The following is a 16724-nucleotide window of genomic DNA, read 5'->3' as shown; positions in this document are numbered from 1 at the left end:
TAGTAGAATAAAGGATGTTATGAATAACAGCCTGTAAATGGTCGATGACTCTTGGACACAGAGGTGGCATTGTCCCATGCTGGGAGACCGGAAATGGCCATCCCCTCTCCCAGCAAAGAGAGAAGCAGTGCTTGGCCCCAAGTGGGGAAGGAACAGTCTGGTGACCCTGGGGAGTAGAAAGGAGCTTTGGTTTCAGTCCTGTCCAGCCTAACACCCATTGCCTGGCACCAAGGCTAGTGCAGGCTGTAAGGTCTGTAGCAGCCACACACCGTTAAATGCAAAGATGCTGAGAGGCATAAAAGAAGTGTGCCTTTTTTTAATTAAAAAAAAGTAAAATCAGGTTGTATCCTACACCTAGATGTGAAACCCCATGCTCTTGTGTCAGGAGCATGGAAGCTACTCAGATATTCCTGCTGCCACAGCCGTATGCAGTTCAACTGTGGCATTTCGAGGACCTTATGCTGGGATCACAGTCATGTCAGAGGCTATGTGTTTTGTTCTAGCTAGAGTAAATGTGACAAGCCCTTGATATGATTTTTCTAAAGCAGAATGGGTTGGTTTTGTTCCTTCTCTGAGCTCTCAGGCTGCCACATCTGCATTGCATGTTTCCTTCAAGTTTGTTTTCACCACTTGGCTGACATGATAGAAACTCAAATGTCACAAGACAGCCACTCTGTGTTATTTTAACAATGACTAAGGTGTCATCTTTGAAAAAATCCTCTTATTGGAAACAAGAATCTTCCTTTTGATGTTAATTTTGATATGCTGTGCTTTATTAGAGGGGGGAAAAAAATCTTGTTGTGGGAGCCGCAAGCAGTTTCACAGGGAAGTTGCCCTGACTTTGACTCTGCTTGAGTGATGTAGAAACCCATCTTATTTTCCAGACTGGTACTTCATGGACTTAAGGGCCAACCTTTTCAGTCCCTGTTCATGTGCTGGAGCTGGCAGACATCTGATCATATCTAGTGCTTGATGAAGAGGGACTTAGCAAGCAAGCCTTTGTGTTTTACATCATCTTAGGATCTGATTGAGGCTTAGGTTGTTGTCTCATCTTCTGTGTTGTGAAATGTCAGCAGGAGGAGTGAGGTTGTGTATCCATCCAGGGCATTGACCCCAAAGCAGCCACCTGTCAGTGGGCAAGAAAGCAGCTTTTTCAGACCCTTGGCATGAGCCACCACCAGAGAGCAGCAGGTTTGACTTTTTGTTCCCCCCACCTGCAGCCTGTGTGCATCCTTGCATGCTGCTGATGGCAGTCTGGGTCTTGTGACTGTCACAGATTATTGGAAATAAGGCTGAAAAAAAGAGTGGGACCTTTCACAGTTCCTTGACTAGAATGGCCTGGCTAGGAACTGAAATAATTTCTGGCAAAACCTGTTTCAGGATGAGCAACAAATAAGATTATCTTAATTAAAGTAATGCCCTGCGGCTCCCTGTGCTCATCATTGCCTTAGATCTGTCTCCATCTCTGTTCTAGACACATTTTGTAACAATCTGATTTAATTTCAAGATCAGCAGAGTGACACTCAGCACAATTCCTCATATGGGTGGGGTTAGAATGATGCAATGGTGCCTTTTTTCTGGCTGAATTTCCACAAGGGCACAAAAATAAAGGAGTCCATGAAAGGATGACATTGTTTTGCAGAATTAATGTATGTTAAACCTGCGGAGAAGTACTAAACTGTGTTATTCAGGGTTCAACACAGGGATGCTCACGTGGTCTGTCTCCCTCTTCACTGCTGATTTGAACCCAAGTTTAAACACCAGCCTGCCTTTGCTTGGGAAGGTTAGGAAATGGCTGGTGCCTTGTAAGAATCTGCACATTTCAGGCAGCACAGTTTTGCTGATAAAAAAGGCTGTGCTGTGTGTGCTGCAACAGTGGGATAATTTATTCATCGTAGCCCTGAAATGGATTTCAGACAGAAGCATCCGTCATAGGAGGAGGATATGACCTCTGCATCATTTGCAAGCTGCATCTTGCTGCTGGCCATGTGGAATGGGACCTTTAGAGAGGGATGTCTTTGGTCATAGATGTCTGGTTTTTAGGCAAAGCCTGCCTTTGTGCAGGGGGGAAGCCTTGTCTCTGCTAAGGTCATGGGAGTGCAGAGCACTTAATCCAGTGCATGCCAGCAAAGCGGTTTAGGATGAATCGGGGATCTGTATGGACTGACACAACCGCCAAGAGTGAACAGTCTGCTAATGCCAGGGACAGCTAGCAGACATTTGTCGTGCCAGGGCTGGCTGAAGTCAGATCTCCTGCCTCAAATGTCATGAGAAGGAAAGGGGGTTGTGTCTGGGAGTTGCTAGGTGGCTTTGCCTGCTTTTTTTTTTTGCCTTTTTTTTTTTCTCCTCTCTCCCCATTTTGGAAAGGCAGGTAGCATTTTCCTCTCCTCCAAAGGTAGCCTAGGCAATAACTGTAAATGCCTGCCCATGGCCCGCCAGCTTTGGGATTTAAATTTGCCCCTGCTTTGCTGGCACCCCATCAGGAATAGCTGCATAGGCTCCAGCTGCAGGCACAACAACTGAGTTGGGAGCAGTCATTAACCGTATGGAAAGAAAGCCATGTGTGCTGATGTCCAGACTGCCAGGCATCCTGCATAACCATATCATCAGTCAGCAGGTTTCGTGGTACTCATAGGAAATCCTCCACTCCAGGTGAGTATTTGCATAGCTCAGTTCCTCTGGTGCATCACTGGTAGAAGATGTGAAGAAGTCCTTTCTCTTTGGAAGGATCACTCTTTGAGTCCTAAAGGAGCTGAGGAAGGTGATATGCCTTTCAGGCCCTTCCATATAGCCAGCATATGTCTCCAACACTTTAAGGTGTCAGAGATATTACCATGGATACCCAGAATCTTGGCATTGCTCCTGCAGTCTTTTCCTGGTGATCCATGCACATGGCTGAGAAGTTAACAGTGACAAGACTCCAAAGTGTGAAGGTCAACTGCAATGTGTATATTCTGCTTCAAAAATCAACCCACCTCTCCCAAATATTTTTTAATTTCACTGTCTTTACTACTTCAAAAAGATGTTCTGTCTTTAAAGGCAATGACTCCATGTGACTCCATCCCTCATATTCAAGACCTGGTACTTCTCAGAGGAGATTGCTGATGCAGGAGGATGGAGCTCAAATCTGTACTTCCATTGTCTTCCCCATCCCATCTACCTCAGAGAAAATATGTGGGCAGGGGAGAGATAGGGATGGGGTCATGATGGCCTCTGTGCCATGAGCTTTGTATGTTAAAGCCTGGAGAGGGAAGATGATCCTGTGACAAAACCTGGAGCAAGTTTTAGACCCTGTGGTTTCAGTCCTTGGCTGGCACAGCCTTTCTACGGTGTCTCGAACTATTGCTTTAACCACCAGCATCTCCTTTTGTGAAGCAGAATGGTGTTTGTTCTTCTTGCCTGTGCACTGGTCTGTCTGCCTGCATGGGACATGATCCAGGTGCTCTCTTCCCATCTGTAAGGGCTGAGTGGTTTAAAAGAGAGTGACCTTGAGGGTTGTTTTTGACTGTCATGTGGGACAGGAGTTATGATCATGTGCTGCCTTACCTCTGTCTTTTCATCCCATCATAAATACCGCATGTATGGTAACTTCCCTGTTTTCCTTCAAGTTTTGTGATGAAGAAAAGTTGCTCATTTTTTTCTGGGTGACTCACAGCTCTAAGGTTTTATCATTTTCATGTCTGGAGGTGGTGGGAGGAGGAAAGCCCTTGGGTAAACAACAGGGAGGCATTTCGTTTTAGTTCCATCTCAGCATGTTTTGTACCTCCCCGTTCCTTTAGCACTTGTGCAAAGAAAATTATTAGAGACGTTACTATATGCCACTGAAGGCTGCACTCATTAAAGTACAACAATACCAGCTCTGAGAACTCAAAATAAAATTATTTCCTTCCCACAGGCCTGAGTATCATCATATGCCTTGGCAGCTGTCAGTCAGTCTCTTGTAATCCACTGGAAATAAGTAATCTTTTCTGAGTTAGTGTTCTTGTCAGAATTAGTACATATTCGAGTTTCTTGATTCTGCCTCAGCTTTTGCTTCATAAAGGCGTGAGTGCTTGCAGGAGCCAGCCTTTTGTGTGCACCTCCTACTTTGGGGATGTGGTTCATCTAATCCTGTTGCTTTGTGTCTCTTGATGCATTGCACTTCTTTCATCCTGATTTAATGACTCTTGGGAAATGGGGATGAATCCACCCCACGTGGTTTGAAGGTTTGCTGTCCTTAGAAGCACCTCCTTTTGTGAGCCTTTGGGTGTGCAGATGGTGAATTAGTGATGTCCCACTTGAAATGCAGGATGCAGTTGAACAGGATGGTGGCTTTCCATGGGCATGTCTTGCTGGTGAGGTTGCTTTTGGAGGGCAGCTTTTATTTGGTGCATATAGAGGGAAAGGCAGGATCTGGTAAAGGATTTCTGCAGGATTTCATCCTGGCTATGCATTGGACCTTCACAGCTGGTGCTAAGCAATGCTTGGGGCACAGCAAGCATTTGGGGAGTTCTGAGGATGGCGTTTTAAATGTTAAATGTCCATCACACTTTCAGGATCAGGATACGTTGCAGACACTTTCTCTGTCAGCAGAAATACTGAAATATTTATTGTAATGGAATGGAAAAGCATTCTCATAAACATCTGGTTCTCCTGGTCCTACAGACTACAGAGATATTTTACATACTTTTTTTGACTGGGATAGTGGTGTTAGTTCTTTGCTGTGCCCTAGCCTGTTTGCTTGAAGCCCACCTCCTGTCTTACCTCCTCGTCTTGTAAATCTTTGGGACAAGGACCACCATTCCTGGGTCTTGCCCTCAGTAGACATTATGCTGCCATGAAGACAGTAAGAAAATGAGGAGTATCAGTTTGTGTTCATGGAGGCCGTGAGCCAGTACAGTGTCATGGTTGAGGTCTTAATGTCCTTTTTGTGAGAGGCTGACCTTCAAAAGTCAGGTTGGAAATAAAAGAGCTGGTGGTGCAAGGTGAGTCTGAAAGGAAAGGCAAGAGAAGCAGGTGTCCAGCTGGGTGTGGCAATAGCAAAGTGGCAGGCCCACATCCAGAAAACCTTCTACTAGGATCTTGTGCTTTCCTGGGGATTGCAGTTCTTCCCTTACATCAGCCTGAATTGCATGAGGGAGAACACCCTATGGAAAAAGAAGAGGGATTTTGAAGGTGGTTGGATGCACTTGTACCAGGCAGTGACAGTAGCTGCAGTTGATTGCCTGATCAGGCACTGCCCTTCTCAGCTCCAAGCTCATTCCCGTGACTGAAATCTGGCACCTCTGTCCCTTCCCATGGAATTGCCTGGTTCTGAGAGAGCACCATAAGGCAACATAAATATCCTCCATGGCTGGAGCTTGGGCATGTGCCACAGGTCCCTGAATGTACGCAAGATTCCTCAGGAATCTGGAGGAGTGCTACTGTGGGTTTTGTAGTGTACTGCAAGGCATTTCACAGGTAGGATGAATGAAAGGAAGGAAAGTATTCAGAAAAGGATATTTTTCTTTCTTATGGAGCTTTTTCTTTTAATGGAAGTACTCAGCAATGGGGAAAAAAAAAAAGCTTTTTTTCTTTTCTGCTTTCCATTGAAATTTAATGGGGGGTTTATGACAAGAAAAAGGGAAGAAGCATCTGTTAGATGAAGTGAACAAAGACCTCTCTCCTATGAAGACAGGTTGAGTTGTTCAGCCTGAAGAAGAGAAATCTCTGAGGAAACCTCAATGTGGTCTTCCAGTACTTAAAGGAGGCTTGTAAAAACAAAGGAAAATGACTTCTTACACAGGCAGATAGGACAAGAGGCTACAGGTTTAAACTAAAAGAGGGCAGGTTTAGATTACATGTGAGGAAGAAGTTCTTTACTGTGAGGGGGGTGAGGCACTGGCACAGGTTGTCCAGAGAAAGTGTGGATGCCCCATCCCTGGAAATGTTCAAGGTTCAGGCTGGATGGGATTAAGAGCAGTCTGGTGTAGTGAAAAATGTCCCTGTGCTTGGCAAGGGTCTTGGAACTAAATGATCTCTAAGGTCCCTTTCAGCCAAACTGTTCTATGATTCTCTGGTTCTATGATTTTGACTGAGTAGTTGTCTTTGATGGATGCAGATACTCACTCATCCATCAGATCGGAGATGCCCTTTCTGTGCCAGCACAGGGAGAGCAAGTAATTGCCTGGGGTGTCTGCTCAGATGGCTGATTATCTGCTGCAGCAAACCATGGAGAAAATGTGTTTGCCACCAGAAGGACCCAGCTAACCTTGCACATGTTTTCCTCCCTGCAGATGTGCCGGCGTGTGTACAAAGGGATCCCGCTTCAGGTGCGAGGCCAGGTCTGGTCACTTCTGCTGGATGTTGAGAAGATGAAGAAGGAGAATGAAGGAAAATATGAGGTATGGGCTCTACCTGGCAAAGATAGCAGGAGAAGGATGATAGGGAGGTTAGATTGGTTGATGAAGCTCGTTTCATGAGTATTGAAAATGCAAAGGGTTTCAACTCTTTGTCCGTGAGTTTATATTAAGCTGGGGTTTTTTAGCATGTTAGTTGGCTGCTTTCTATAATATGATGCTTCCATTTATTCTGCTGGAAGTTGGGAGCAAAGCTGCTGTCAGTGTTACTGCTTCTTTAGAGATAGATGCAGGGAAGAGTGAGGGGTAGCTTTCCATTGGCAGCCTATGGAAGCCTTTGGTGGATAATTAACTTATATTCCAAGCCCGTGTTATGATTTATTTTGCATCATGTACCAGGGTGAGGATCAAGGTGTTGTGGAGACAATTATTTTTCAGAGCCAGGAGGTTGAGTGCTGCTTCCAACAGGTGTTTCTAAAAATCTCTGCCTATTAAGCAGGATGACACTAACACTCATTACAGTGGATGTTACTGGTGAGGTGCCGCGGGGATGGAGGCACACGCAGGGGCTGGGGGGAGGCAGGCTGGGCTCACCACAGTGAGCACAGATAAGGAGGCTCTCCCAGCATGCAGATTTAAATTGTGCTCCCTCCCTCAGAGCTGCGCTGCACAGGCAGGGAAGCAATCCAAACAAATGAAAGTCGCAAGGAGTTTATCTGTGCTCCAGAGGGGTCTGTGATAAACAGGAGCTTCAGGGCTAATAGGCTTTGCTGGATGCAAACCCTCCACAAGATCATCTTAATCTACCTCTTCTTTAGTGCTGCCTGCCGCTAGTAATTAGCTCTCCCCTAATTTCCTCCAGAAGAGGCTCAGTGCAGGTCCTAAATGAGGGGTTTTGCTTTCAAGAAGGGACTAAGCCTCAGACTTGTGTCCTGAAGGAACTGGTTCCAAGGCCACCCCATTTCTCTCTGGGGTGTAACCCATGGCACAAAAGCCTGTAGGCTACCATGGGACATTCCACGGTTGCTTTTCATGTAGGTGTGCCTACATGCTCTGCCTCCCTGGGGTTTGTTAGCTCTAGCCAGAGGGCTTGAGGGGAGCTTGAGAAGGCAGCAGGAGAAACATACTGGCCATGGGGCAGAGCAGAGGCATCCTGGCTTTTACCCACTGCTTTGTACAAGGTCTTTGGGATGGGACTTCCAGCTTTCCAGCCTCTGCTCTGCCACCAGCTTGCAGGACTCACAGTGCTAATGAGCTCAGCAGAGCATCTGTGGCGCCCCCAGGTTATTTACATTACGGAAAAAAAGAGAATAACCCATCCTGTGTTTCTTTTTTAATGTCTGTACAATTAGTAAAGCCTCCTGGTGCATGGAGTTGACAAAGTCCTGTGTGACCTACCTGCCATTCATGTGCAATGATTTAAAAATACCCAAAGTAGGGTATTTACTTTGGGAAATTTCTGTGTTGTTCTGGCAGGGAAAACAAGAGGGCCTTTAGCAGGAAAATTTGAACTGAAATGACCCAGAGCTCATGAATAGTCATATTCTCTCAGGTAGTCTGTCTGCTTTATAGAGGGCAAGGAGCCATAGGATACAGAGACCACACTATTTACAGCAGGGAAATTATGTTCATCAGATCTTCATTCCATCACCACTTTTATCCTCACTTGTCCTGTGCAGGCAATAATTCAAAATGGTTTACTATTGCTCCTCCATACAGCTGCTTTCAAGGCTGGATTTAATATTCCCAAGATGCTATGATCATCCAAAGTGTTGGCTATGCTGGACACATGTGGGTGCTAATGACCTTCTGATGTTCCCCAGAGCTGATGTGGCCACCTTGGGAGGTCAACAGTAGCCTGGAGGCACCTGGTGTTAGGCTGATAAGTATTCACAGGGATGGCAGCTGCTGGAGCAGATGATAAGTATCTGTGCAGATGTTCTATTTTTTGTCTGCTCTCTGAGCAGGAGGGGTCCTGACGCTGGGTGGCAAGTTGGGCTTGCTGCTCATCTCTGGTGCCTCCAACCTGCTGGTGAATCTCAGTGTGCCTGAAGATAGTCACAAAATTTATTTTCTTCCTGCAGTTAACCCTGGAGACATTAAAGGAGGAGGGCATGATCACTGGTGGCAGCTAAAGGCTGTGAGATGAGATGCTTAGCTATAGCATAGTGGTCCTTGCCTGCAGTTCAGAGCTGAACAGTGGGTTGCAGATAGGACTGCAGTGAATTTTGTCCATGGAGCGTCTTCATCTTGGGCTCTGAGAGCACAATTGGATGAGGTGGTCTTGAACTTTCATTTTGAATTTTTTTGCAGTGGACTTAAATCCTTTTTCTGTGTGATGCTGCCTTAAATGATTTGCCAGCCTGGGGGGAACATGGGGATTCTTGGCTTTGAGTTTAGCTTCTGTTCTGGACTCTACCAGTTTCTTAAAATTTGTACCAATCCAAGAGAATGTTCCAGGACTGCTTTTCTGGTGGAAACTCCTTAAACCAAAAATGACTCCGTTCTTCAGGGAAAGTAGTAGTTGGAGATCACAGAGTCTGTCATAACAGTTTGGACTTTATTATGAGTGAGCTTCTGAAAAGCTGAAAGTGCTGCGTACATCTGTGTATTGGTTCCTTAAGGATCAACAGAGCTCTCAATACTTTATGACAGCCAGCCAGGCAAAGAAATCAAAATAAATGAGAGTGGGATTGAATTGTAAAGGTTTTAGATTCTGAAAACTGAGTATCTGCATTGGAAGATGGGCAAAGGCTGGGTTGGCAGCTGCTGCTGTCTTAGGATGTGAGTGTGGGGTCATCCCCTTCTCCCTGGGCCAGCAACACAGACAAGGGCTCAGGGGCTCACCTCCAGGCTGCAGTTCATTGCTTACTGCAGGACAGCAATGTCCCCTGCTCTGGATAGCTCTGTGTCGTTCCCTAGCTGCCATTCCTGATGCAGGAATCCTGCCTTCTCCCTGTGTGGAGAGAAGTACAGGCTGAGATGGTATCTGATTCCTGCCTCTTGTCTGCCCCTCTCCCTTCCAGCAAATGAAAGAGCAAGCAAAGAGCTTTTCATCAGAAATCAAACAGATAGATTTGGATGTTAACCGCACCTTCCGAAACCACATCATGTTTCGGGATCGCTACGGAGTGAAGTGAGTATGCAAGGCTTCTGTGGCTTATATGGGCAGGCCTGGCAGTGCATTTGTGAGGAATGAGCTGGACCAGCAGCCAGCAGTACCCTGACTGAGAGCAAAGATATCCTTGCCTTCTCCTCAAACCATCACCACACAGTGTGACCCACAGGTGCTGGGCTGCTGATTCTTTCTTCAGAGAGGTCCACATTGGAGCAGGCTCAGCCCCAGTTCTTGAGCGAAGCAACAGCCTGGTGCAGTGCCTTGTCCCCCAAGACTCACAGTTGCAGAAGGCTCGGTTTGGGATGGCTGGGATGATAGGGTGGGCCCATCAGGGTCTGGGAGGGATGGGGTCTTCACAAGAGATTAGGTTGGAGAGGTTTGATGAAGTGACTTTGTCACTAGGATAAGTCACACCTGGCTGCCCTACAAAGTCTCCAAGGAATAAGCTTTCTGGTTCTGTGAGCCCTGCTCCTTGCCAAAGCATTTAAGTACCAGCTGGTTGGATATTTTCAGAATCTTTGCTCTCTGTGTGTATGCACTGCTGAGCTCATGAAGCTGGAGAGCTCGTGCTCAGGTGTTTTAATGTCCTTCTTTCTCCCCAGGCAACAGGCACTCTTCCACGTCCTGTCGGCATACTCAGTTTATAACACTGTAAGTAGTAAGTGCAGTCAACATGAAAAGCATTGTGCTTTATATATTTATATATATTTATCTATATAATGTAAAGATTTAAATAAAGGCTTTATATGTGTGTGTTTTTGTGTAGACATACATATTTTCATGTGTATATATATATGTAATAAACACAAACTTATTTAGCCAGTGGTAATTCCAATTTTAAGTCCTAATAGTGAGTTTTACAGAGAGCTGCAAGAATCTCTGGCAGCACAAGAATCTTTCCACAGTTGTTTCATTCCCTTGTTCATTTTGTCACCTGGTAAATGACATCTGGCAGATTTAGAGTGTCAGCAAAGAACAAGGGATTGCCCTTTGGCTTTTCAGCAGCACTAGTTTTCTGGCTGTCTGTCATGTTTCTGACTTCTTGTCTTACACCAAATGGTATCCTTGTTGAAAACACTTATTTACTACAGCAAACCAGTAATTTTTAGCTGAGGGATACAGGCAGAATAAGCTGAAATTAGCAGAGGAACCTACTGTCTCCACCTCCCGGAGGGGACAGTTAGAAGATGCTCAAGGGGTTAGTTAAGGAGCCTCCCTCATGCCAGATAAATGTTTACCAGATTTATTTACTGTTTAATTACTTCAGTGCTCATATGGCTGAAGGAATGCAAAACAGCATTGGAGCCACATGCTGTTTGTCATCCCAAAGATAGATTGGCCATAAGGAGAACATTTTCTACAATGATGAGGCATGGAAATAATTGCTCAGAGAAGTTGTGGATGCCCTATCCTGGTAGTGCTCAAAGTCTCTTTGGACGGGGCTTTGAGCAACCTGGTCTGGTGGAAGCTGTCCCTGAGGAGGGTTGGATGAGATAATCTTCAAAGGTCCTTTTCCAACCCAAACTACTCCATGAGTCAGTGACATGGTAGATGCTGCAGACATATGGGAGCTGTGAATTTGGACATAAACGGTAAAGGCTTTGAAATGGGGCAGACCTGGGAAGAGGAGAGGGAGCTTTAGCATTATGGTAGGCTCTGCCAGCATGGCAGCACATATGCCCCTCTTGACTGTTGCAGGAAGTGAGCTACTGCCAAGGGATGAGCCAGATTGCAGCCATCCTCCTGATGTACTTGAATGAAGAGGATGCGTTCTGGGCACTGGCACAGCTGCTCACCAACCAGCGCCACGCCATGCACGGTAAGGCTGGGCTGGGGCGGGGGGTGTCTGCCACAAGAAGGGAAGATTCTTCAGGTTGGTCGGTAGAGCTTTGTTTCTCCTCATATATTTGTTTAATTAAAGTGGGTGAGGCTTAACTACTTGTGCAGCCTGACTGGGGAGCTGAACTTCACTCTTGGAGGCAGACAAGCTCTTATCAGAAAAAACTAGTTTTATCCACCTGAGCTTTAGTGTTCAGTAATTAGCACTTTCACAAAAGTGCTGTCCTGCCTCCAGGGTTCCTTGCCCTTGGCAATCAATTAACTCAAGGTTATAAGAAGTCTCAAAGAAAGTACATCCGAGAGTATCCACACTAAATGTAGATGTAGTTCCACTAAATGTGTGATGTATTATTTTACTTCAGACACATTAGAGATCTTTTCATCTTGTGGTTAGCAGTAATCCATGCACAGAGGGTTATTTCATGGGCAGAGAGCTAAACTTTATTGCTTGGTAACTTTGGACAGTCTTAAATATGTGTCCCACTAGATTACAGGGCACTGAACAAGCTTGTGGCGTTCAAACATCTTCAGCTTTTCTCTGAACCCTGGTAAGCACTGAGGTGTGTTTGCAGAGCTCTTGGCCAAGCCAATTTGCAGGCAGGCAGTGGTAGCTGGGTGAGAAGGACCAGCTGGGCTTGGTCTGAGGGTCCTGTTGCCCAGATGGGGTGAGGGGTGACCTCTGGAAAGGAGGATGAAAAGGAGGTAGCTGGGCACCCTGTTCAGCCAACTTCAACAGGCAATGCAAGAGATGAGTTTATAGAGAATCAAGCTATCCTTGTCACTGCTGCAGAGCTTACCTGATTTTTTTTTTTTTTATTTTTCTTGTCTTTTCTCGTTAAGGTTTTTTCATTCCTGGGTTCCCGAAGCTGCAGAGGTTTCAAGCCCACCACGAGCAAATCTTAAACAAACTGTTCCCTAAACTGAAGAAGCACATGGTATCTCTTTACTGTCAGTCTTTCTATAATAATGCCACATTTTAATGATAAAGCAGTTCATATAGTGTTCTGCCAAACAGATGCACAGCTAAAAATATTTCTAACCATATAGGACTGCTTCAGCTGTAGAGGCAGGCATTTATTGAATGGGTTTCCCAAATCTTGCTGAGGTGAATGGTAAGCATTTGCTTGCTGATCATCATTAGTGGAGGGACTGCTAAAATGTAGTCTTCCCAGAAGAGCCAGGAAGGCTTACAGTGCCTGCAGCAGGAGGACCAGCAGTGTGATTGGACTTTGTGCTTGCACCAGCTGCAAGGCTCAGAGGCTGGTACTGGTCTGTCTGGAGTCTTATTTCAGTAATTATTAGCTCCAAGTGCTTTGCTGTTGTTTTAAGTCAGGAGGCACATAAGATTTGCTGGGTGTTTTGTTGTTTGGGCACGTCCAGTTGCTTTTCTCTCTAGCAGATGCTACAGGCCCATTTGGTGGCTGCAGGAGCATCTGCAGTGCACACCAACTCCAGTCTTAGGTCCAGGCCACTGTTTTGCAGCACCTGCTCTCTTTTTTTTCTTTTGCCTTGCCCCCCTTTGCATTTGGTGTAAACAGCTGATCGGTGGCCAGACTCCTAAAGTTCTCTTACGCTCCCAAGAGGCTTGGTAGCCCCCATCTCCAGCAAAAAGTGCTTGTATTACCATCATCTGCAACAGCTCTCGCTTCACGCTGCAAATGGCTGTAAAAGTGAAATAGAGCCATGTTAGGTTTTCACTTTATTATAGTCATGGGCAGGGGAGGGGATGGGAATAACTCAGAAAACTGCTCATTCCTCCTGCTCCTGAGGCTTTCCAAGCTTGCAGGTGCACAGCACCAGCCAGAAGCAAAGGACGGAGCTGGCCATTCATCCCATGGACTTTTTTCCCTTCCCATCATCCCCACTGCTTCGTTGGCTTTGCAGCAGAGGTCATGTCAGCTGTGCACACATGCCAGCACTGGGCACCAGATGGAGAAATGTTAGACCAAGGTGGTGATTGTGAGGTTTTAAAGAGTTTTCCTTAGCCTGTCAGGCTGTCTGAGTCCTGCAGCAGCCATGCCATGTAAATGAGGTGGTGCTTCCAAAGCTGCCTTTACTGTGCTCCAAGAGGGTCACATGGGAATTGCTATGGAAACAAAAATGGCAGTCTGCAAGGAGTGAGTGGTTTGAGTTCCTGGAAGGTTTTTATAAATCCCTGGAGTAAGTATTAGGCCAGAAAAGCTTCTCCCAGAAATCCCTTTCCAATACTATGGCTTAAGTCTGGCCACATTGAGGACCAGGTTCAATGGATGTCTTCGGCAAAGGACCAAAGCAGGGCTTCAACACTGGTGTGTAAAGCAGGGGCTTTCTTGGGAGATGGGAGACGAACCACAGCCACATCCTACACCCAGATCCCAGAATAAGTACACCAACCAACTAACCTTCCCCAAAGCCTTATGAGCTGCTTGAACCTCCAGTAACCAGCCTGGTGAACTGCCTGTCTCTCTTTGCTGTCTTTCCCCAGGACAAGGAGCAGATGACCACCGGGATTTACACAACCAAGTGGTTCCTGCAGTGTTTCATTGACCGGGTGAGGGTTTTTTTGCTGCTCTCCTGTTTGCATGTGTGGTTAATATGCCTGTGGTTTTTTTTGTAAATATCATACTTTGAAGAAGATGTTAATATTTTATAAGGTGAGATATTATGAGATATTATAAGGGAAAAAAAATTAATAAGGGAGAAGGTAAAAATAACTGCATGTCACTGATGAGAAGCCAATTCCTGCTGCCTCATCACAAGCAGTCGCAGGGCTCAGCATCAGCAGTATAAACTTCAGAGTCAGGAGAGATCTTTCTCTTGCCCACTGGCACTGCTGCAAAGGCATTTAACCTCACTTTGACTCTGGAGACAACATAGAAAGAAGAAGAGCTGGGGGTGCAAACCTCAACAAATAGCAGTGCAGCAGCTGCAGGCAGAGGAGGGGATTGAGACTGGAAAGGGGGAAGTGAGAGAAAATTACCCTGATTTGTCCAGAGCTAATTTGCTAGTCCAGAGCCAAGACTACTTCATTTTTAGGATCAGCATTGTGCTTACTGGACTTGAATCCAATGTCCAGACTTGCTAATATTTAGGACATCTGCGTGCTCCAGTCTCAATTTTCTGCTGCCCTGTCTTCTAAAAAACAGTGGATGGCTCCTTCCCCTCGAGAGGGAGCTCACTGCTTTTGCCACTAAAAGCTGCATAAAATGCACAATCCCTTTAACTGCAGTAGCCTGTGGTAAAAGAGCTGCAATGGTCAGTTGTGCCAAACTCTGGAGAGTCAGTGCAGTATCCTAAATTTGAACCTAAATATTTCAGTAGGATTAATAATAATTTCTGTGTTGGTGAGGTGGCTTAGATCTTTGGTGGGAGGCATGGGCTGCTCCATCACTTTGGGTATCAGTTCAATCCTGTTTGTCAGATTGGGTCTGGGCACAAATGAAAACCTTTTGCAGAGGTGCTTTTAGCAGGCAGAAATAAGCCTGTGTATAAGGAAAACCTCTTCTTTGCACACCAGATGAATGATTTTTTTTTAATGCTTAGTGATGCATCATTGGGCTTTCAGACCTATCCCATAAATAGCCCTTCTGGGAAATCTGGATGGATACAGGAGTTGGTTTTTGTGCTCACAAGGCTGAAAGATGATGGTACTCTCTCCAGGGTAGGGGAATCCACATGCTAGCATGCTTGTGAGGGAAGTTTCTCTTTTTTCTGCATTCATGGATAGGTTTTAAATATTTCCCTGGCCACCCAAGTTCATTAGCTTTAAGGCAAAGCCATAGATAATAAAAGACATTTTTGTGTTTTAGATGAATTCCTGACTTGCAAAGCCTAGCCCTGTTGTGTGATTTGGTGCAAGGTGATGCAGTGATGGCAGCAGCCTCAGTTTCATCATCCCATTTGTGATTTGTCTGTGTGTTTGAAACAGACCCCATTCACGCTGACCTTGCGGCTGTGGGATATCTACATCCTGGAAGGGGAGCGGGTGCTGACAGCCATGGCTTACACCATCCTCAAACTGCACAAAAGTAAGGTCCCACCTGACTGCATCCCCTATGGCTCTGGTGGCACCCTGCTGGGCCACTCATGTGCTGCTGACCTGAAAAGCCTTGCTGGTCACTTCCAGCCTCTTGGTGCCCCATGCTGGCCACAAAAGGCACTATCCAGGGGAGGAAAGGAGATGCCACAAGGATTGACTTGCTGTGCTCAGCACACAGAAACCACACCTGAAATGCTCCCAGCTGCCTCTTTCTATGTACTATGCCCCACAAATTGCTTTTAGGGGCAACACAGACAGCAGCCCATCTGTCTGCAGAACTTTTATGTGGTGGCTCAACTGAAAAGTCTGTAGAGGAACAAGTAAATCCACTAATACACTTCTAAAATGATCAAAACCTGGTTGTCTTGCATAACACTAAGGCACTGATGTTTCTACCTCGAGATCTTTGTAACTTTGAACCCCTTCACTCCCATAAATTGATAGCCTTGTTGTGTCAGTCTTTTGGCCTTTATCTGGGGCAGGAGTGTGTGATGAGAAACTTCGGGCAGCAGAATTTATGGGACTGCATGTGTTGGCTTCTGCAAACAGCCACCCTGTTCTTCCCTCAGTTAAATGAAGAACAGGCTGTCCATAAATAAATCTTGGAGTATCCTATTTGTCTGCAGAAAAGGAGAAACTGGCAGGCAGGCAGATGTTTCAGTTTGGCTGTAAAATCTCACCTTCCTGAGGAAAGTGTAGTGCGGGTTGACATCTCTTCCTATAATCCATTTTTGCCTGTATCCCATCCCTGTCTGCAACCTTTGTAAGGGCCAGCACCTCTTCCTGCATCCCTGCCTGCAGGTGTAGGTCGGCATCCCTGGCTGGTGGTGGCAGCTGCCGTGGCTATTCAGCCTGATGCTTAGGGCCTGTCTCATGGAGCTTTTCCTCCTCCTAGAGGCATTGGTGAGAACTTCCAGAAATGGCCTAAACCCTGCATCCTCATCAGCACAGCTTCCAGCCCTGCCATTGTCCTGCCAGTGAGAAGCTACTGCTCAGGTGGCATGGATATATACATGTATTGATGACCCTGAGCAATAGTGGGAAGGTGGGAGAGAGGCAGAAGCATTCAGGCTGTCCCACTGTGGAGTGGGAACAGCAATGGAATCCCAGCTAAAACCAAAGCATGGTGTGACCCACGCTTGTGCTACCCTGAAATTTGTCTGTGCCACTGCCATTACTCCTGTCTCCCATCCCCCAGAGCGCTTGCTGAAGATGACACTGGAAGATTTACGTGAATTTCTGCAGGAGAAAATTGCTGCTTCCCTGCAGTACGAGGACGATGCTGTCATCGAGCAGTTGCAGGTGTCAATGACTGAACTGCGCAAGATGAAGTTTGACCTGCCTCCACCAGGTGGGTAGAGGGGAAGGTGGGCAGCCCAGCAGGGACCAGAGCATCCTGCTGGTGTGGCTGGGAGCCAGGGCAGCCCAGAGG

At 46.2% G+C, this 16724-nt stretch overlaps 1 protein-coding gene across 10 annotated transcripts in view; it reads left to right on the top strand.

Annotated features, from left to right (window-relative positions):
- The window catches only part of LOC103824085 (USP6 N-terminal-like protein), an 83030-nt gene that overhangs the window by 54745 nt on the left and 11561 nt on the right, over positions 1–16724 (top strand). For all 10 annotated transcript variants that reach the window (XR_007777712.1, XR_007777707.1, XR_007777706.1 and 7 more), the window contains 8 exons: positions 6255–6362; positions 9344–9453; positions 10038–10086; positions 11134–11254; positions 12115–12209; positions 13739–13804; positions 15182–15281; positions 16491–16643. Coding sequence is in view for 1 of the 10 variants with exons in the window: in XM_050975406.1 (XP_050831363.1) it covers positions 6255–6362; positions 9344–9453; positions 10038–10086; positions 11134–11254; positions 12115–12209; positions 13739–13804; positions 15182–15281; positions 16491–16643 (802 nt within the window). In the remaining 9 variants the exon portion in view is untranslated. The remainder of the gene's footprint in view (positions 1–6254; positions 6363–9343; positions 9454–10037; positions 10087–11133; positions 11255–12114; positions 12210–13738; positions 13805–15181; positions 15282–16490; positions 16644–16724) is intronic.

This window comes from Serinus canaria, chromosome 5 (genome assembly GCF_022539315.1).
Source record: "Serinus canaria isolate serCan28SL12 chromosome 5, serCan2020, whole genome shotgun sequence".
Taxonomy (NCBI): Eukaryota; Metazoa; Chordata; class Aves; order Passeriformes; family Fringillidae; genus Serinus; species Serinus canaria.
This window is presented reverse-complemented; position numbering and strand designations above follow the sequence as displayed.